A 22658-nucleotide genomic window follows, 5' to 3' on the forward strand; every position below is an offset into this window, starting at 1 on the left:
AAATTAGAGGAAGGGAAAATAAGTCAATGGGTGTGCTTCTTTTTTTTTTCATTTCATTGCACAACCACCACCACAAGTTTTTCATTATGGTTGGTCATCCTGACATTTCAAACTGGGACAGTATACACAGTCAGCTGGTCCCATAAACTTTCCTCAAGAGGGTACCAAAGTGGTGGCCTGTGGAGCCTGAAGAGTCAATAAACACTCGAAGGGGATACCTCAAGTATGAAGCAGATGGTTTCTGTATTCCGGCACATTCTCTCTGAGGCAGTGACATCAGTGACGCCCGCTGCCTGACCAGTGGTCAGAAGGCAAACAGCTAATGATGGAGGGTCATGTCTCTACCCACTGGTGTGTGCCTGTGTGTGTTTCACATACATGAAGTGATAGAATGTGACACTTCTGATTTTTTTTCTATCGCTCCTCTTTCTTTTTTCCTCCCGAGTCCTGTGTGAAATGTTAGCAAGTTTGCCCTCTGTTGGTGGATTGAGGAACAGACATATATAAACAGACTTCCCTCCTAGTACACAACTATGTAAGTTGATCAAGTGATACTCAAGTGCATATCCAGGCTCATGGCCTTTCGTTGACATTTTCTAATAATGTATAATGTGCCAGGTAGAGATAGATAGAGATAGAAAGGGGGGTAGATAGGAAGGGATAGGAGTGGAAGTGAGCAGAAATACACGTATCCCAGAATAAAACTCATGTACTAACATCAGTCAGCCTTTCACTGACATTTTCTCTGAATGTATATATATGTATATATGTGGATGTATGTTTTCTTTTCTTTATTCTTCATATAAGATAAACATATACATATTGGAGTTGAATGGAATAGCGACACAAAAGAGATACATAAGGACTTCTTGTAACAATCAAGTGTAATAGCTGCAGAATGCTGTCATGTAAATTCAATAGACACCAAGCAGGAGCATGGTATGACCTCTCATAAGTCTGAAGCCTTATTTGCTGAAGAATGCTACTGTTGACATAGAGTACCTACAGAGAAGTGCCATGTTATGCCTACGATTGAGGCCTTATTGCAGCATGCTGCTGCGGTGTGAATGCGGTGACCACAGATAGTCAGTTAGCTGTGTGAGCAGGAGGAAGGGGAGCACACCTGCCTGATCAGTTTGGGCCCGCTCCAGATGCACTCTGGGCTACACTGTGAAGTTTCCTCTTTTTCACGCAAGCTTTTTCCTCCACAGCCCCACGGGTGTTTCATAAAGGTGAGTGGAAAAAGTACAGTCTGCGTGTGCCTTTAATTTTTTTAATTTTTTTTATCTCAGCGTCATCTCAGATTTCTGCTCTGCAGAGATTTCCATTTGATGATTAGGAGAAGGGAGTCAGAGTTTGCTTGGGTCAACCAATAACACTCTCTGACTGGACTGACACAAAATAGTTTGCAATTTGGTGGAATTTTTGATGTAAGAATGAATTATTGTCTTCATTTAAAATGGATGTTGACATTAAGTAATTACTGTAGGGTCATATTTTGGATAAATGCCATTCTGCTGATGAGTGTCTTAATCAGTGACATTTCAGTTTCAGTGTGAGCAAGCATAGCAAGCTCATGCAAGCTTGCATACAACAACTCTATTATATTACAAACTTATCATACAATACGGTTTTGTCTACTCTGAACAGATTTCTATTGCATGAAAATTCAGTGCAGTGAAATGCACAGAACAAAACTGGACATTCTGCTCACATGCATCCCACTCCAGATGCTTTGTCTGCTGAAGTCAATTGTCAGCAGGGCACTCTGTCATGGGGAAAAGATTTCTGACTGGGGGTGCAGGGGCCCCTAATTGCTTTATGTAATAATACGCTGCCGTATTACACTCTTTCGGGAGCCCTGAATGCAAACGTTGGGCTCCTCATCATCTCTTTTCTTCATTAAAGCATAACGTCAGCGTGGTGAAAAACAAAGAGACAATTCATGGAGGAAAGGGGGGGGGGGGGGGGGGGGGGGGTACTTCTCCTTTACACACACTGCGCACAGTGATTACTAGGGGGGTTGTGGGGTGGTGGTGGTGGTGGGGTGCTCTGGGATGGATCAGGCCTGGATTTGGCCCAGGTGGGCTGCAGTGTGGGATGTGCAGATCACACACGTAGGAATGGCTCCTTTTCAGTATTTATAGTAACAAGCCATCCACACTCACTCCTCAAACTCAGAGCTCAGAGCACGGAGTCAGGAGAGAGGGAGAGAGAGAAACAGAGAGGAAAGGTATGGCTTTGATCATGCTTCTCTTCTTCTTCTTCGACGCGAGTGGACACGGTGCTGCTGCTTGAGTTCTGAAGTCATGTGTGAAAAAGGCACAAGTTTGTGTTCGCTGTAGCTCTCGGCAGCGTGAGGAAGCTTCAAGCTTGTTTTGTGTGTGTTTGTGTGTGTGTGTGTGTGTGTGTGTGTGCCCTGTTTTCCAGGGGGATAATTTCACTTTTCCAAACATGCTTCATAATGACGGATTTGAAGTTTTGAAGTATTAAGCTGTCAGAAGCCACTACGCCCTCTGTGCTTGGATTTAGCCCCGGGCGATCGTGGACTTTGAAGTGTAGATTACAGGGAGTTATTTTAATGGGCCTTAATTCACTCAGGGCCCATGTCGGCAGACGTCTCGGGGGAGAGCAGCGGCCCAGGGAGGGAGGAGAAGCTCTGTTGCTCTCACCACCTGCAACTTCTGTGGAGAGAATGTTAAGGAACTTTATAGTGGGTGACTCAGGCTAGACATGTGAACTAGCCTTATCCAGTAACCATCCCCAATACACACACAAACACACACACACACACACACACGCACACACAAACACACACACGCACACACGCGCGCACACACACACACACACACACACACACACACACACACACACACACACACACACACACACACACACACACACACAATGATATAGTAGCTCAAACTTTCTCTTCTCTCACACAGTGTGGCCTCCTCTTTGGGGGGTTTTCTCAAGAAATCTCGCAGGAAATGTAATCCACAGCTGGTTAAATATTGCGCATGCATGCGTGACATACCATTATTAAAATTCAATAGAAATAACTAAACCTGATGGTAAATTAGGTGGTTCATTAACCATGTAAATAGAAAATCAAATGGGAAATAGCTATAACATTATCAGAGAGGGAACAGAAAGGGGAATAGGGGAAGCATACATGAAAGGTGAAGAGCCAGTAATTTTGGTGTACACTAGTACTAGGTATAGAAATAAGTGTAAGATATTTTTATCAGCATACACTGACTACATTTGGACCTGTTTTGACTGCGACCAGCGTAGAGTAACGTCACACAACCATTTTTTTGGAACAAAATATGAAAGGGGAGTGGGAACGGTGTGGGGTTTACAGAGAAGGAGAGGGACCACCCGAAATAAAAAGGAGCAATCAAAGGCCTCTTCCCCCCACTGAAAGTTGGACTTTAATCACACGAACAGGAGCTCATGTGATGAGTGCTGCTCCACCTGGCAGGAGCGAGCTGAGCAGCAGAGACCCCCCCGGGGCAGACCTCTGAAATGTGTGAGTGTAAGCGAGCCAGCAGAGAAAAGATCTTATCCTCTCACTCCACCGCTTTAAGGAGCCGCACTGGGTGGATTTGGGGCTTGGGGGCAGGGGAAAGGGATCTGTGTGTGTGTGTGTGTGTGTGTGTGTGTGTGTGTGTGTGTGTGTGTGTGTGTGTGTGTGTGTGTGTGTGTGTGTGTGTGTGTGTGTGTGTGTGTGTGTGTGTGTGTGTGTGTGTTTGACTGTGAGAGTGTGTGTGTGTATGCCTGTGTAAATATATGTGTGTGTATATGCACAAGTATTTGACTGTGAGGGTGTGTGTGTGTGTGTGTGTCTGTATGTTTATACGTGTGTGTTTATGCACAAGTGTTTGACTGTGAGAGTGTGTATGAGTGTATGTGTGCCTGTGTGTGTGTGTATGTGTGTGAATGCAGAAGTGTTTGATTGTGTGAGTGTGTCTGTGAGAAAGAGTGTTGTACTGTGACTGACTGTGAGTGTGTGTGCGCGTGTGTATGTTTGTGTGTGTGTGTGTGCATCTGTGTCAATGTTTGACCATATAGTGTATGTGTGTATGTGTGTATGTGTGTATGCGTATGCACACATGTCTGTGTGTGTCTGTGAGTGTGGGAGTGTGTGTCTGTGTATCTGTGTGTCTGTGTGAGTGTGTGTCTGTGTGACTGTGTGTCTGTGTGCATGTGTGAGTGTGTGTTTGTGTGTCTGTGTGTCTGTGTGTCTGTGTGTCTGTGTGCATGTGTGTCTGTGTGCCTGTGTGTCTGTTTGTCTGTGTGTCTGTGTGACTGTGTGACTGTGTGTCTGTGTGTCTGTGTGCATGTGTGTCTGTGAGTGTGTGAGTGTGTGTCTGTGTGAGTGTGTGTCTGTGTGTCTGTGTGCATGTGTGTCTGTGTGCATGTGTGTCTGTGTGCATGTGTGTCTGTGTGCATGTGTGTCTGTGTGACTGTGTCTCTGTGTGCATGTGTGTCTGTGTGCATGTGTGTCTGTGTGCATATGTGTCTGTGTGAGTGTGTGTCTGTGTGACTGTGTGTACTCCTAGCTTCCCGTCAGGACTCATTTACGGGAGGACGGGTAACTCCTCCATGGGAAGGACCTTACAGTAAACAAAGTTTGCACCAAACATCATGTGATCATGTGACCATCTGAGCAGCACGCACCAAACATGATTTAATGTCACAAAGCCACAGTCAGTTTGGGCGATATGACATCATAACCATAGCATCCCCATGCTTCTCTTGCAAGTCTGTTATTGAGAGGTAATCAAATATGTTTAAAAGAAAACAAGTGGAGCGAGCTGAATGAACATGTTGAAATAAGCATGGTTAGTAGACTAGGCCTAACCTCCTCTTCTGTTTTTTTTCCTTCCACACTTACTTTTCTTTTGATGTAGGTCATGCTTCTTGACTTTAGTCATTATAGTGGCCATGGTTGCAGGGTGACAGAGGTCGCAGCAGGAATGCCATTCACTCTTTATTGTTGAACTTTTTACCTCTGCCTTTGGAATTCTGTCGTCTTTCAGACACTGCATCACAATGCTCAACAGCAATCAAATCAAAAGTCTGATTACACAATGATATTGGTGACAAAGCCAGTGAGTACAGAAACATTAGATGAATCCTGTACAAATAAGTCAGACAGATGACAATTTCAGAAGTAGTGGTGGTGGTGGTGGTAGTAGCAGTAGTAGTAGTAGTAGTAGTGGTAGTAGCAGTAGTAGTAGTGGTGGTAGTAGCAGTATTAGTAGTAGTAGTAGTGGTGGTAGTAGTAGTAGTGGTAGTAACAGTAGTAGTAGTCGTGGTAGTAGCAGTATTAGTATATTAGTAGTGGTGGTAGTAGTGATGGTAGTAGCAGTATTAGTATATTAGTAGTGGTGGTAGTAGTAGTGGTGGTGGTAGTAGTAGTAGTATATTAGTAGTGGTGGTAGTAGTAGTGGTGGTAGTAGTAGTAGTAGTAGTAGTAGTAGTAGTGGTAGCACTAGTCAGCTCAGTTGTAGTAGTAATACCAGCTGTGGAAAACAACGAATCAGGAGATGAGGATGAATACTGGGCAGCTTCCAAACACAAAATGTATACTCATATATGTAGTATGAAATCTAGTACGCTAGTATGCATCTTTACTGTTAAAATAAGTACTACATGTGTTTTCTCTTTAACAAAAAGCCACACTCTGAAATATGTGCCTTTTTAATGTGTAGACACAATACCGAGGACACAGACCCAAAGAGCCTGGTACGACAAAAACCTCAGATGTTCCCCATATGATTTGAAGTTCTGTGATCGTGCTGGAACGTTCCATGGTGATCTCCTCAGGGCAGAAGAGAACAGAACACTGAGTTCTTGCCTCGTCCTGGGGCCGGCTGTTCTCAGCTGAGTTGAGTTACGCAGCCAGTGGGGTACGCAGGCCTGGCGCTGTTTGCTAAACATCTCAAGAAGGCCAGAATGCCTCTCCTGCAGATTCATGACAAACGCTTTAGCATACAGTTGTACACAAACATTTGGGCCCCACTGGACACATGTAACAATTACTGTTTATTTTTTCACAAAAATGTAAGTTTAAGTTCACAAAAGAAAATGTAACATTGTTTTAACAATTGATGAGAGGCTCATGTATGTTTGATTAATATTGGTCGGCTGCAGGAGGAGTTTTTATCCATTTCACTTTTAAAATGCTGTTTGCGGGTGTCAAAACATGTCGCAATAATTGGTGTCCTTGTGTACTTGTTGCACAATGCATTCTTAATTTTTGCAACATGTACTGAGGATTAAGGTTAAGTTCAGCAACATTTAATATTATTATATATTTGAGAAGCACATAGTGTTATTTATTACCAACACATTACTCCACTGTAATAAAGATACTTAAAACATAAAAGCAGTGTTTTTTCCAAAGCAGAACTGGTTTAGGCACACAGTTCTCTCAGCCTTTGATAAAAAGCTGTGACGTGTAAAGTTTGAATGCTCAAGGTCATGGCTGCCTCGGCCTCTGAGATCAGCCAGCTGCTGGTTGATCGGGATAAGCAGCGGCGGTTTTATTTAAAGTCCAGCACTGTGCTCGCATACCATCTCTAATTCCCAAACAGCCGCTGACTTTGGAACGGATCTGCTGCAGATCAGCATCGGAACCTTGTCCAGAGTCGCCACCTTTTCCTCCCAGCATGCCCTGTGCCTTGTCTCCATTTTGGACAGACAACTGTGGCTGCCCACGAGAAACATGCCATCTAAGCACAAAAGTACCAGGAAAGGAATCGGAAGGCACCCTAATCCCCCCCGCCCCCACACCATTTGAGTAAAAGGAATAAATCCCTTGAGATCCTACGGGATCAAAACGTTGCAAACAATAAATGACTTTAGAGAGGGAGACTGTGCACTTGTCCTTACCTTGTTCTTTTGAACAGAAGAAGTACTCATTAAATGAAGAAATAATGAGTTGGTCCCAACTGTGTGGCAGGGGAGCAGGGGCTGGTGATGCTGGGAAACAGGCTGGCACAGACGGCGGAGAGAGGGCCGGGTCAGGGTAGGGTAGGCTGGGACTCCACTGGAATGGAATGGTGCTGCCCAGACGGTCTAGACAGAAATGTCTGCCAAGATAATGACAACCATCAGGAGGAACAGGAGAGAAGAGGCACCCCACCCCCTAAAAAAACAAACAACAAAAAAGACAAGATCAGGACCCCAACCCCCACCCTCCCTCCACACACACACACACACACACACACAGAAAATAAAACATTCAAAGTTCTGTGAGTTTTTATGATGTGTGATCTGTCCTATACAACTCCTCTTGTCCTCAGGATAGTCCTATTCAGGCCCAACAGTAAATTCTGGTCTTCTGTCAAGACGGTTGTATAGTTTTAGTAGATTATATTAAGTGTCTAAATACTGCACCACCGTTACAAATGGCAGGTGACAAACCAACTCACCATGCCAAATTCATACATGCCTCGTCGGATGTTGGCCAATGGCAACAAGTGTCTATCTGTCTGACCGTTTTCTGACAGTGAACTGCATAGGAAGCATTTTTTGTGGTTGCCATGGCAATGTTCAGGTCCACTGAACGCGTACCTAGGAAGAATTGCATAACATCATGTTTGACCAGGGCTCTGATCTGAGTGGTTCTGAAAACTGAAAGATGTGAAAGCTTTGAAAAAAGAAAATACTCTCTGGCCTCAAAAGGTAAGGAGAGGTAAAAGCAACATGTTCCAGATGTTTTGGCAGAAAGTACACACAGAAAGAAAAGAAAGCAACCTGTTCCAGATGTTTTGGCAGATATTACACACATTACGAAAAACAAGACAGAATGAAATGAAAGCAAAATCGCAGACCATAATACTATCAGTATTGTCAGAGGTTGACTGTTTACTGTTGTGGCTCTCATGAAACAACTCGTAAATTTCATTCCCTCTTTTCACTGGATGCCAAGGACAGATTGCTTCTGAAAGGGTGACATAGGTAAGGCCGTAGTCCACACCATATGAGTCCTGGTCTTGGCAGGCCCTGCTCTTCACATATTTTTGCTTCAGCTGCGCTGGATGCAAGCCAGACTGAGCAGCCCCTCCAGGAAACCTGTCCTCACAAGCAACTCTTCCAATCATCCTTGTGATGGAGGGCTTGTGATTAGGCTGTTACGTGGTTCATTAAAGCAGAGGTAAGGTTTTGGTCTGAAGCTAGTGAGCCAACTGCCTCAAAGGCATCCAGAAACCTTGCAAACATGGCCAACAACCAACAAGCCAGGTGGTGCTGATAAAAAAGCTTGCTAATGTGCTAACTGGTGTCTTTACTTACATTTTCGCGGGATGCCCCGACCCAGAACACAGGACGATACATAGTGCATATCCCGGATGACTGGTGGGAACGACACATATTTATCTGTCCTTCACATCACCACATACCAAAACGAGTTGCCTATGAAAACATATAAAAAAATGGCTAATTGTTGCATAATGATGCTTTAATATATGGTTGATCTACAGAAAAAGTGCTCAATAAGCGATGCTTTTTTGTTTGTAATGTGTTTTTCTTATGACCCTCTGAAGGTATTTGTTCAGAGTGGCAGGCACTGGAAACGAAACATTTCCCATATGAGGTCAGTTTTTATTTTGTCTCGCTCTCTTGTTAATTATAGACTGTTGCCAGCCTTGAGATGAATAAGAGGGACTAGGATTTGCTGTGGGTATTTTTACACTTAAATTACATCATTCACAGTGTCAAAAGACAAGGCGGCACTGTATGGTTTTTGGTAAGCAAACTTGACTTCATCGCCTGAGAGATATTTTGGCATGCTGGAAACCTTACAGCAGCAATTGTGTGGATATTTCAAACCAATGACTTAGAGGTCCAGTATGTAAGTTTGATGCAAGTAAATAAAACTTTGTTGTTGACATTCATACACTGGCATATTGACACTGACATTCAAGCTGCTGGACATATTGCTGTATTTCCTTACCTGATAAAATAATGCTTTGAAAGGAACATTTTTACATCTGACTATCAGGAAAACAACACGTCATAAAGTAATTGATATCAGTATAAATAAACAAAATACTAATTACAGGATACATAACCTACATAAGAAGCCTTTAATGTAATGACATTCCACAAAATTCAGTCGGGTAATCTAGTCACCATATCAACTACAGCATTACCATACATTCATTACTATGACATACTTTCAAATTAAATACAAAATAATGAAGTATGATACATGAAAAGGTTTCTATAAAATGTTCATATTATGGGTAAGTTAACATACGTTACTGATGTAGTAAAGATACTGAACTTATTATAAATTAACTTTCCTGATGGAAAATGCATGACAGTTTGAGACCAGAACAGAGGTTGTGCAATGTTTCAGTCTTTCCCGTGGGAAAGAACAATTAGTCTGGGCAGGTTGTGCTGTTCCATAAACAGCCTCCAGGGGTCAGGCATGAGAGTCTGCGATGGCCTCTACAGCGTGTTTTCATTTACAGCATGAGGAGGAGCATTTTAACTGCTGACAGTAAGACAGATAATTATGACACAGGATATTAAATGTTATGAGGTGTTATACATCAGCTGTGGTGCAGCAACTCGTCTCATCATCTCCAAAGAGTCCCCTGCACTGCAGGAACAGAGGACTTGCTTCAGAAAGACAGAACATAATCGGAGGTGTACTCCAATGCTGGAATGCTCCTTTTAGGAAAAGGCCTTATTGTCTGGTGTGTCAGCCGGGTGTAAACGGCTCAGGAGGGATTAGGGTCAGGTGGTGTGTGTTACCAGACGGTGGGTTGACCAGACAGGACTGTGTTTACCCGGTGACTTTGGGAAATGCAAGGTTTTTGTTGTGCTGAACAGCGGCCTCGGGCATGACAATGAGCTGGCCGTTTCACACAATGCTGCAGAGCTGAGAGAATCAGAGGGTGTGGTAGGGGGGTCAGCTGAGCTTGCAAATCATGGCTCTCCACCTGGGCTGTGTATATACAGTTACTCGCATTAAACATGCTGTGTTGATGTTAGTTCATGAAAAGGTGATTTCACAGCACAGCAGTCTACAGGAGGTTCACTTCAAATTCTATCAGATGTGTGAGCTGCCTGGCCAGGGTCGCATTGTTTGGGTTCCAGAGTAGCCAAAGAAATGCTGAAACAGGCCGAGAGGTATGAAATAGGGGTATAGCCTGAAATGATGTGTCAACCTCTTTAGTCTGACTCTCAAATAAACATATGTTGCCTAGAGAGTTCCAGGGGCTCTGTGCAGCATTGGGCTCTCTGAATCTTTCACTCCCACTCCCACCCCCAGTTACTCCCCTGGTGTGAACCAATCAGATGGTGTCTCTTTTCATGACAACTAATCATCTAATTAAATGTCAGTGTGAAAGGGTAACTGCATTTCACAGACCAATTGCTACTGTAAAATTGCTTTAGGTGTGATACGTTTCACTTTAATAATCTGGGTTAATTTGCTCCCTCTGTCGCATATGTCCCTCTGGGTTGCTTGCAGTGAGGCAGAGCTAGTGCCTGCTTCAGGAGTGCCTCACTTTATGATGTGACAAGTTTTAAATATGAAAAAAAACATGCACATATTCTGCAAAACATGCTAAACCAAAAAGGGTAACAAAACAATAGGTCACTTATTCCTTCTCATGTAGGTCAATGTTCAAATCACAATCACCACCAGGGGGCAATCCCCACTAACTGTACTACTAGGGGAGATAACTTCCTTCTCAAGTCCCAGGTTACTAACTTTGAGGTCTGTAGGGGATTAGTTATGCATTAAAGTACCAGCAATATAAAACATATAAAAGTATTTATAACATATAAGAATTTTTTTTCTCCCTGAAACTGCAATGGAAGTTTGCAGAACAAGGCCCTAAAAATAGTCATGCGACTTTGCACACAGAGGAAGTCTTGCAGCTGTGTCACCAACGAACAACACCATTGCACATTTTTCATTTTCATAACTAGCCCCTGAACTTCCTGTATGAGATAATTAACTAGAATGGCTGATAAAATGTTGCCAGTCAGGCATTACACCTGCACCCTCCAACTGTAAACATTCTTGAGCAAAGCGGACAAGCGGAATTGAAAGCTTACACCAGGACATGACTTCTCACTGTTGCAAATCCAGTTTTGAAATCAAACAGTTCAAACTTGAAGACAGTTGGTCGAATGAACCACCCAGAGAAAGACAAAGTCCATGCCAACACACCCTAGTCTGTGTCTTCGACTGCTGTAGTGAAGCTTGCATCTGAATCCTATTGTTGTTGTTGTTGTTGTTATTATTGTTATTGTTGTTGTTGTGGTCGTGGCTGTTTTTGTTTTCCAGGCAGACAGTGCCAGGTGGGCCTGGGGTGAAATGTGATGTCTGTGGAACAAAAAGAGCGCTCCGTCAGCTCTTCAGCACACAAAGCTTAGCTTATCCCCCTAACTAACAAAGTGCTGGCAAAGACTCTGAGACAATTAAAGGGACTGACAAAACACACTATACTCTTGTGAATTTAGGTCAATTAACGCAGCAAATTATGCAGCATCATGGGACACCATTCCTCACCAATGATACTTATTACTCAAATGTAAAATGCAAAATTGAAGACTTTATTTCAGATTACTTATGGGTGTTTTTTCATTGATGACATACCTAAATGAATAATGAACACACCACAATGTGTGCACCCCAATGCAAAATCATTTAAGATCGATATTCTTGATGTCCTTTCAATGGACCACATGCACTTGCATTAGCCATTAACTGTTTATTGACTTCAGCCTGATGGATCTCCTCTGATGGGCATGGCTGTGTGTTTAATGGCTTTGAACAAAAGACACAAATGCTCTACTTCAGTTTTTGTTTCACTGTGACAAAATCCAAAACCTGTGCATTTGCACTGGCATCAAGTCAAATGAGATCAGTTCATTTGGTTTTAGTTTTTTTTCTTTCTTCCTATTTTTGTTGTTCACACGGCTGCCGATGCCTTGACAGCTGGCCCCTGTGCCATTGGCACATAGATATCTACATTCAGAGGAAGTCCCCCTCAGTTTATTTAAGTCCTCAGAAGAGAAACCAGAGCTGGCGTGGCTGAGTACAGTATAAGTTTACACATGGTGTGTCTTTACCAGTGCACACGCTCACCCCTTGACTAGACCGTGTTACAGGCCAGGCGTGCCAATCGTTAAACAAATGCTACCTAACAGTCTCTGAGAAATTCCTCCGTTTCCAGTATTTAAAACACATGCAAATTGTAATAGGGCACTTATCTAGTCTTACAGATCATCTTGTTAACCATGCCAAACATTGCTGTCCTTCTCAGCACTGTAGTCTTGACCATTCAAACAAGTTTCAGTTTGTCTGTATACTGTTGTAAAGTTCTCACTGTTGGTCCTATTTTAATTACAGATGCTCAGTTGCAGTGACTATAGTTGTGTTTAACAACACAGCACATGTCTCATGGTTTACAAGTACTTTCCTTTCACTCTCTTTTTTGTATAGAGAATGATGGAGAATCCTGTTTTTTGTTTAATGTACTAGGGACATGTAAGTGTCAGTGTTTTCAACTGTTAAAATTGGCATAGAAATTCATGTGAAATACTGTAGTAAGTGGTAGACTTTGGAGCAGGCCAAAGTCCTTGAACACACACGGAGATAAACACAGTGATTAGGCACAGCTATTGAGTACTGATGGTTCTATCAGCTACTGAGACCGACACCCTCCTAGGCACACACACACACACACACACACACACACACACAGACACACACACCCACACACACACACTCATACTTACTCGCTCACTCACTCACTCACTCACTCAAACACACACACTCAAACACACCCACACACACACCCACACACACACACACACACACACACACATGCACACACACACACACACACACATACACACACACACACACACGCACACACACACACACACACACACACACACACACACACACACACGCGCACACACACACACACACACACATACACACACACACACACGCACACACACGCACACACACACACACACACACAAGCACACACACGCACGCACGCACACACACGCACACACACACTTAAAGGGTGGGAAAAAGACCAGCCAGGGTAAACACAAAAGTGGGGTGGAGTGTGAGCGAGAACCTGAGCAAACACACTGCCCAAGGCGTGAGCCTCCCAAACACACTACCCAAGGCGTGAGCCTCCTACAGCTGGACACCACGCCCAGGTGTCAACCCTATTGTCCCGGTAACGCCGTTAAAACGCCTCTGCCGGGCCTGCCCGTCTACGCACACACAGCAGATGTGTTGTTGACCCTTCGGCTGAGGCACTGGGACGATTGGACCGCTGCCCTCCGGCCCTCGCCGCACCTCCGTCCACAAAGGTGGAATAACAGGCCACCTTATCATACGCATCACTGGTGCAGAGCACGTTACCGCAGCAACAGGAGCACTTCCATCATTCATGTGTGGGGTGGTCCAGTCGCATGAGTGCCTGAGTGTTTGGATGTGACATCAGTGTGGTTATTCTGTCATGGATCAGCCACTGCTGCTGTTTCCATGATGTCTGTCACTGCATGGAGCACTTCTGTTCCTCACTCAAGACTGGTAATGAACTATGACATGGTTCATCTTCACCTTTATGAATGCCTGTAAGAATCACAGACTCAGGAAGAAAACAACCAAAGTATATATCCAGCCAAAACATATAGGCTACCATATGTGAACTCTTCAAAATAGTAAAAAAAAGAAGTGTGTCAAAATGACAGTTTTTACAGTCTTTTTCACACTTGTCTCATTGCCATGTTCAAAACCCTTTACACAGTGTGCTTTACAAATGCGCATCTGAGCACATCCGTTAACCTTTCATGCAAAATGCACTACAACCACCAAAGCACTTCATCCTTCACCCATGAGTGTCTTGTGCAGCCATAGCTATCGCAAATGCTGTCATCCAACAAGACTACTGTGTCAAAATACTCAAAATACAATGAACTAAAAAAAACACAAACATTCAGTGGTATTGAAATGTTTTGCTGTATCTCTATTATTGCCTAAATTAGTGTTGCAGTAAATACTGTAATACCAAACAAATGAATCTGCAATGTTTCATCACAACTCTATGCTCCAATGTCTGTGGTATACCAGAACGAAAAGAGAAGAGATGCTTTTCAGTTCAGTAAGTGAAGCAACGAGCTTCCACTAGAAGTGTACTGTAGCCCTACAACTGATCCATGGTGTCCTCTGTTTTTGGAAATCAAATTTTTATGAACTTCACATTTACTACAACATTTTCCTTTGAGGTACAATAAATCTTTAGGAAAAAATATTTTGCATATCTTATTCACTCTTACAACCCCGAACGATCCACAAATGTTTCAAGCCAAGCAGCTATCATGACACCAAGAACAAACTTTTTGATGTTTTCGTTTGCCTGTTACAATAATGTAGATACCATTGTTGAATGTGGTTTCAATTTACTGTAGTTGCCTTTTTTGGGTCACTTTTTCTCATTGGTATCCCATGACATATACAGCAGTAATAGTGAATAGTAGAAATCTCTTCAGCGACAAGTACATCTATATTCCCTACCTACATGCAAATTTCAAAGCAAAAGAAACAATGGAATAAATACAGAATAATCTGTCTTATTTCTAGTTTAATTTGTCTGTCAAAACACTGCATCTTCCCATCTACAGGGACCAAAGTTTTGCCTGGTTTTGAACTAAAGGTGTTCTAATTTTGCTGAATTTTGGAAGAAGTGGTCATTGAATGCATCTTGTATCCAAGCAATGCACAGTTTAGTGCACATAGTGTACTGATATGGTGAATGTGTTAAGTGTGTTTTTTTTCCAATGACACAGTATTGAGAGAGTTAAGTATTATGTTTGAAAATGACTGTAGAAAACTGTTAATTCCCCTACGAGTAGGTAATTCTCTCAGAGGTGTCAAAATTCCTATGTAGGTTATTCTACTCATATCAGACACATTTAGGGAACTTTCTTCTCAGGCTTCACTCTGACAACTACTTTTGTACTCAGTTATGTAATTTTAAAAAGGAAACAATATTACAGCAATGCAGTAGCACGTGTTTCACTATTTAACTCCTGCTTTTTCAAATTACATATTTAAAGACCTTGTTATTTAGTATTCATAATCCCCAGGGGTGAATCACCGGGCAGTAATCAGTAACATATGTGAAGACATCTGATGCAATGGTTTGAAATGACATCAACTACCATCGAATGGCCTCTGTACTGACTTGAAAACGAATTAAACTTAAAATTAAACTAACGAAGGATGTCTAATACAGCTTGATCAGTGTAGCCTAACAGGATGTTCTGTGTGTTGCTTAGCAAGTTCATTCAAGAGAGGAATAAGATGACTTTTCAAAGTTGCTTCCTCTAACAGGACAACCATGTTGTCTTGGTAGAGAAGCCTTTAATGAGTTATAAAGGGGAGGCATACTTACTTTTTAGGGAAAAAATGAATAGCCTGAGGTCCTAACCTAATTCTCCAAGGGAAGTTTGTACTTCTGAGCATTATATGCCTGCTAATGCTGGGCAACATTTGAGCAAAAGAAAGAAGGACTGTCCTATCTACATTGATGATGTTATGACTCCAGAGGTCAATGTCCAGATAGACTGTGTGCTTGTGCATTGTTTTGACTGGTAAAAAGACATCCAACCCAAGCCTCACCCTGGAGTATTTCTGCAAAGCCTGTGCATTGTTAGGGAACATTCACCTTTTCACATCCAGTGACAAGTTATGTGTGCTGCAGGCTTCAGGATCTTTACCAGGAAGTCATACCATTGCAAAAGCAGGAACACTTTTCCTTGAAGCAGACATGTGAGTGGAAATTTCAGTTGATCCACGGCCCTCTCATACAGCGTACTTAGTATTTCATTTTAAATGAATTAAGATCAAGAGGGGTATGGGGGGAGTAAAAAAAAAGGCATACACGAAAAATGGGCAAAGCATCGGATGACCTTTACCACCTCAATGGGAAACAGACTATGCAAAACAGAATTAGTTGATGCAATCCGCTTAAATTACATCAACTCGGTTCCAAAAAACTCGAAAACATCGAAATCTCATCAGCCCTTAAACCAGAATGCATGTTCAACGTGAAGCACAACCAACAGATATATGGCCTCTTCCAGACAGAAACATAGGATGATCTGCAACAGCTTGTTATTCTATTCGTTTGTTGCCAAACATGTCTGAATATACGCTAAAGTTACGGGGTTTTCCACGTAGTGATCAACAGGGGGAAATATTGAATGTAAATTTCATCAGCCCCTGAACCAAGCAGCGATCAAGCTCCAATTGACGTCATACAGTCTTTCGTCCTATCAGGTTGAACCACGATAGTAGAAATAGAATGCAAGAGGCGGAACTGGCAGATATTTCCTGCGAGCTGAAAGGTTGCTGTTCGATAGAGGGAATTTAGTTGTTCCTTCGCTATAACAAGTATTTACTAATTTACAATACAAAGGGTCTTCTTTAGATCCAGCAGCAAGCACAGAATGGTTGTTGTGACAGCAGGGGTTGGGGGCGCCCACAAAGTCCTCTTAATATCTGGAAAACAAAATGTCTCATCTACAGCAACACAGGGAGGCTACAGCCGGTCAATATCGGTTGTTCTCCCTTCATTAGGAAGCCCAGTCTCGTCAGATTCAGATTCAAATTCAAATTCATCTGGACCACCTCTTCGGAAAAGACAGCGACTCACACACTTGAGCCCTGACGAAAAGGCACTTCGGAGGTAAGTGTCATACAGTGCTTATTATCGGCTATTGGTAGCTAACGTTAGCCACTTTAATCAGACCCACCTTTAACATGATATGTCGTATGCTATGACACTTTACTGATGATTTTAACGTCTAATGAAGCTGATTTATTTTAATGATTTGTTGAAAATGATAATACCGCCGTTCTTAAAATAACCATTGTAGTAAATGGTATGCTTTGTGTGCCGGTCAATCTGGCAACGTTAGCGTTTTTTAAATGCGTAGTAGGGCTTAGGTCCCACCCAGTTGAGACTATCCAGTTCTGCCTGCGTGGCAAGAACATGGCCGGTCATTACGCAATCGCTCAAGGAGTACACCTACTTTTCCTCTGACAGGAAATTGAGTTTTATTTCAAGAGTGACATTTTTTACAAAACATTAATGAAAATGTTTATTTTCAAAGGAAACTTAAGAACAGAGTTGCTGCTCAGACAGCAAGAGACAGAAAAAAGGCCAAAATGGGAGAGTTGGAACAGCAGGTTTTGGAGTTGGAGCTTGAGGTAAGATTTTTTTCTTTTCTTTTCTTCTTTCTTTACTTAACCAGTACACACATACTTATGGTGATCTGAAACATGTGACATTGACACAAAGTGCAAATATTGTCCGTCTTTCAGAATCAGCAACTCCACATCGAAAACCAGCTGTTGCGAGAGAAGACAAGTGACCTCATTACTGAGAATGAGGAGCTAAGACAGAGATTGGGTTTAGATACCCTGGAAGAAGTGGAGAAGGTAAATTAAAGATCATGACATTAACCTCATAATGTGTGTGTGTGGGGGGGGGGAGGTGCTGTGGTTGTAAGTGGTCTTCTAAGATGCTTTGCTGGCAGTTGGAACTGTGGCTGATTGTCTCTCCCTCTCTCCCCTGGGATAGGTTCAAGTACTAGAATCCAGTGTGAACTCCATTGGTTTGGGGATCGGGTCTTCTGAGTCCGCAGCACTTAGGCTACGTGTACCTCCGCAGAAGGTGCAGACCCAGCAATCCTCCAATCCAACGAGTTCGCCATGGATACTGGCAGTCCTAGCTCTTCAGACTCTGAGGTGAGACTGCTGCAAAACTTTCCTCTACCATGTTTCTGACATGAAATTTTAGTATGTAATGTAGTTTTATAGTTATTATGTAGATATTTTTTGTTGAACTGTTTTTCTGTATCCGTCCTCACTCGTTTCCTCTGCTCTGGAGTCTTGTGTTCTGCCATACTCACCTGCTTTCTCTCGTTACCCTGCAGTCTGATATCTTGCTTGGCATCCTGGACATCCTCGACCCAGATCTCTTCCTCAAGGCCGGCTTGGCGGAGCCCCAGGAGGACCAGCTTGTGCTCTCTGGAGGTGACGAAGTTTCAGTATGCCCCACCGCATCTCCAGCTCTGGGGGCCGCACCAGTTAAGCTGGAAGCCGCTAATGAACTGATCCACTTTGACCACATCTACACCAAACCCGTAGAGGAGGTGGTGTGCGTGGAGCAGGAGAGTGAGCAGGAGCTGAAGCTGGAGGATCAAGATCAGCAGCAGGAGGAGATGAAGGAAGAGGATGATGATGATGATGAGGAGGAGGAGGAGCAGGAGGAGGAAGAGGCCTTCTCCCCGGCCCAAGAGGAGGTGGAGGTGGAAGTGGAGGACGTCTCGGTGAAAGACGAGCCCGAGGAGGTGCTCATTCCCGAGGTGTCCACCGGGGTGTTGGACGGCTTCCTCTCCCCGCACTCCCCCTCCTTGGCTGGCTACGGGAAGACGCCCTACCTGACAGACGCATACAGTGACTCTGGATACGAGAGGTCCCCCTCCCCTTTCAGCAACATGTCCTCCCCTCTGTGTTCTGAGAGCTCATGGGACGACGTGTTCGCCAATGAACTTTTCCCCCAATTGATCAGTGTCTGAACCCAAAACCAATCTCTTTTTTTTCACTTCCCTTTTCCTTGTAGCTTTTTTGCTTTATATTGTAAATATGCGATGAGTCTCATCACCCTAACAGGGTGGAGACCAAAGTTCTAGATCTAAAGTACTAACTCTTTTATGATGTGGCAGGAGTTAAGTGCAGTATACTAAACTGCAGCAGCCTGCGAGCATTAAACGCATTGTAACTGTTGTCAGATTGCAAAAAATCTAACGTTTTGGGTTCTCACAAAATATCTCTCAATCCACAATCTCAATCCTCTGAAAGGGGTTCCGGGGACTAATTGTAACCTGTCTATTTATTTATGTATTTAGTTTGAGTCTTCTGTATGTAATGTCAGATATACCAAAATGCTTTATAATGAATTGCATTATTCGATGATTTTTATGGCATTCTCCTCCTAGCTCCTGTATTAAACGGCAAGCATTGCATAAACTTTTGTCTGGTCTTGAATAGTGTTTACAGGGTTTTGACAACAGGTGATCGAGCAAGGGTTTCTTTTTTTTTCTTCCTTCCAGGAAAGGATCTGAAGCTGTATTCCACGAGAAATCTCATGAGTATGACCCCCTCCACACACATTTACACAGCACTTTCCAGTGGAATCTGAACTGAGACATTGCCAAATGTGCATTTTTACAAACCTGATAAGATAAGCAGGAAGTATATTGATAGTTAAATGCTGACTAAATATTAGTTGTTAGTTGTACTGAGAGGCCTCGACTCTACACCTCACTGCGTGTAGTTTGATACTCTGAGGGCATGTGTAGTTCATCTCATCAGAATACATCCTGTTTATGACATTTCTGGGCTCTTCCCTGCTTTCTATGTCAGAGGTCTTCATGCTAATAATGAAAGACACTCACATCCAAAGAAATATAAAAAAAAAAACAGGTACTGGATTTAACGCAAAAATGCCTGCACAGTGAAGCTACAGCAGCTCCCAACATGTTATTTATTTCAACACACTAGTGATGAAGAGCCTTGCTCTCAAATTGTCAGTGTTGTGTTGAAGAGCTTTGCTCTCGATACGTCAGTAGTGTATTGAAATAAATCACACAGAAGTGCAGACTTCATTAGATCTCTAGATCTCTTCATACTACTAGATGATAATGGATGTGGGCCTGGTTCCTCTCAGAGTTGGCCTCTTAAGAGACTTCATGGCCCCCTTTATGCTGTCCTTTACAGAGTACAGGCATCTCTATTTTCTACAGGCACACTAGTTCAGGATAACAACACCACCTGACACCAGATATCTAATTCAGTCCCTGTATGTTCTTCAGTTGTAAGATGTGGAAAGAGATGCAGTGAGATCACTATTGAGAAAGTCGCTTCTTTTGGACTGATTCACATGAACCTCTGGTTCCAGTGTCTTACCAACCTACCAACATTTGTTTAATCCTTTCTTTTCAAGTCTGAAAATTCCCTGTCATGTTTGACTGTTCGAGAGTTTGCTACTGTCATGTGGGTTTCACAACGTCAACTCGTCTGCAATTCCCCTGCGTCGTTCTACCACAGTGTGGTTCTTGCAGCTTCTGTTCTGACTCGACTTCCTGAGTACATTTTCCTGAGAACAAAGTAAAGTAAACACGTTTTTGATGTTATCGGTGTCTTTGGGCATTATTGTCTGAGATTGCACCACTTCTACTCTCTACCCTTCACATCCTATGTGCCGAGGTTTTGCCACAGAAAACACACACAACGTGTCGGTATCAGATGAGGCAGTGTCATGAAAATGATGATGATGTCACTGTCCTTAATAGTAAAGTTCACGCTTAAATTAGAGTGTGGTCCAGGGTAATAATATACGCTTGTCATCAGCCAGGGTGAGACTGACAAATCCTGCACAGGAACCTGAGGAGGTGGCCAAAGCTAGTTAACAGGATATCCCCCCACATCAACCGATGGACAGGGTGAAAATAGTATGTAGCCTATTGGTCTCAGTTGCTGACCAGCCTTTACTATGGCCTCTCTCTCTCTTTCTCTCTCTCTCTCTCTCTCTCTCTGTCTCTCTTTCTATCTCTTAAACAAACATGCGCACACGTGCACTGCAGAAGGACACGCTCAGGGAGGTTTAGCTACTTTGCTTTTTCATTTCCTTTTTTTCTGTCAAGGTACAATTTTATACAGAAACTCATGTTTTTCTCGTTCCTCTTGAGGGGAGTTGTTCACATGTGGGTTGGCAGAAACCATGCGATACGGGATCAAGAGTCAGTGCTTTCTTGAGGATCTGACCAATGATCTGTATCAGTGAACTTTAAAGACGGGAAAAACCAGAACTGGAACAGCATGACCAAAATGGGCAGTCCGACTGACCTTTACTTACTGATCAGGAACACACAGCTTGTGAATGATTCAAATGGAAGTATAGCTGAAATAGAGAGCGAAAGAGCGAGAGAAAGATAAAGAGAGAGAGAGAGCATAACAGAGCACAGACATTACTAGCAAAATATTATGGCAATACTCAAAAACGCCTATTGTTTGGTTACTTTCAGACCAATCATTTAAAGGGATAGAAAGGGTTTTAAAATTAGTGGAGACATAAGTTCAGCACGCGATTCACAGCCCGTTAAATAAATTGGCCTTGTAGTTCCTTTTCAAAACAATTTGTGATACTTCCTCTGTTCCTCTCATTCCAGGAAGTGGTTCAGGGTGATACATTTGATAAACATTTCCAGGAAACAGTTGGTTTTGGTCCACGGGCATTCATCACACCTCAAAAGTTGACAAGACAGGTTTGTACAGATTATGACTCTTCAGTTATTCGAAGCCACTCACTCACTGTCCAAAAAAAAAGAAGAGATTTCACAAGACTCCATTTCACATGTTACCTTGGCAACAAAGTTCTTGCCTTGCAGTGTGGCATGGCACGAGGTGAGGGTACCACACAACCAGGAAAGGATACGCCTCATCATCTCTTACAATGGGTATGTGTATTATAGTTATGTGTTTTATATATACAGGTAGTTTTATTTTACAGGTACAATGCACATTAAATGCACATGTGTATGACCGAGCCAGATGATCGCCCAAGGGCTCATTTACATCTGCAGTCCCTGCCTGATATACAACGTACACGCTCTGTATGTACGTATATAACACAAATCATATTTATGTATGTGTATGTGATGAAATCAATAATCATTTTGTATTCTAGTCCAGGGCTGGATATAAAACACATCTGTCTGCTTCAAAACCAAACACAGAGCCTCTGAGCAGAAAATCACGGCCATATGTGAACACGTTTCCTGTCAACCCATCCCGACTTGAAATGCAAATGTTGTCCCAGCGCAGAGCTCAGCCCCAGGTTATGGTGTCATCAGAGAGAGACTGGAATGATGGCAAAAATGCAAACCCTTCCAGTCAAGAGCAGCAGCGTGTGATTTCCAAGAAAGACTCGAGGAGAGATGAGGCCTTCAAACACCACACGCTACAGAAGTGGATTCCTTCATCATCCATGGTCTCGCACATGTACAGTACCTGTGGATGTGATGTGTGGTTAAAGAAATCTTTTGTGCTTACATTCATACAACATTAATGGAACATTAAAAAAAACATAAACAAATGTTTCCATTCATTGACTTGACACATTGTCTAGACACCGATCTGCTAGTGTCTTGAAACTTGTTTGCTCAGTAAGACCGTTCAGAGAGAAGATGAAGACACAGAGCGGTGAGATGGAGCGGTGAGATGCTGGCTAAGCCTTTATCAACACAAATAAACCACAGTGGGTTTCTGACAAACTAGACTCTTCAAAAGTGCTCCCTTTGAGGCACACTTTGGCTGAGCGATGCCTCAAGAGGCTTGGCTATGCATGCAGGAGCATGTTGGGTTGCGCAAAGGCATACCTTCCAGCATCGCTGAGGACTGAGACCAGAGATCAGAGGAGTCTCACACACACTCTTCCTGAGGGGTTTATTAGCTGTGTGAGTGTGACAGAATTGAAGAGCCCATAGATATATGTTTCACTGCATACATTATGTTC

The 22658-nt window shown here is 42.9% G+C and overlaps 1 protein-coding gene and 1 long non-coding RNA gene across 3 annotated transcripts; one reads left to right on the plus strand and one right to left on the minus strand.

The window, feature by feature from the left end:
- Nucleotides 1-5427: 5427 nt before the first annotated feature.
- Nucleotides 5428-18066, minus strand: LOC122131067. Of its 2 annotated transcripts, none has more exons than XR_006152008.1 (4): nucleotides 17992-18066; nucleotides 7449-7590; nucleotides 6907-7106; nucleotides 5428-5976 (listed from the first exon to the last, which is right to left on the minus strand). It is a non-coding gene; the product is annotated as an uncharacterized LOC122131067 (long non-coding RNA). The 2 variants fall into 2 exon arrangements; XR_006152009.1 differs by having other exon boundaries at nucleotides 6907-7162.
- Nucleotides 16381-19111, plus strand: xbp1 (X-box binding protein 1). The gene is given in 6 exon segments (XM_042705971.1): nucleotides 16381-16763; nucleotides 17191-17287; nucleotides 17402-17518; nucleotides 17661-17726; nucleotides 17729-17827; nucleotides 18016-19111. Coding segments are annotated over 6 exon segments (1263 nt in total). The 5' UTR covers nucleotides 16381-16524; the 3' UTR covers nucleotides 18661-19111.
- Nucleotides 19112-22658: the final 3547 nt, after the last annotated feature.

This window comes from Clupea harengus, unplaced genomic scaffold (assembly GCF_900700415.2).
Source record: "Clupea harengus unplaced genomic scaffold, Ch_v2.0.2, whole genome shotgun sequence".
Taxonomy (NCBI): Eukaryota; Metazoa; Chordata; class Actinopteri; order Clupeiformes; family Clupeidae; genus Clupea; species Clupea harengus.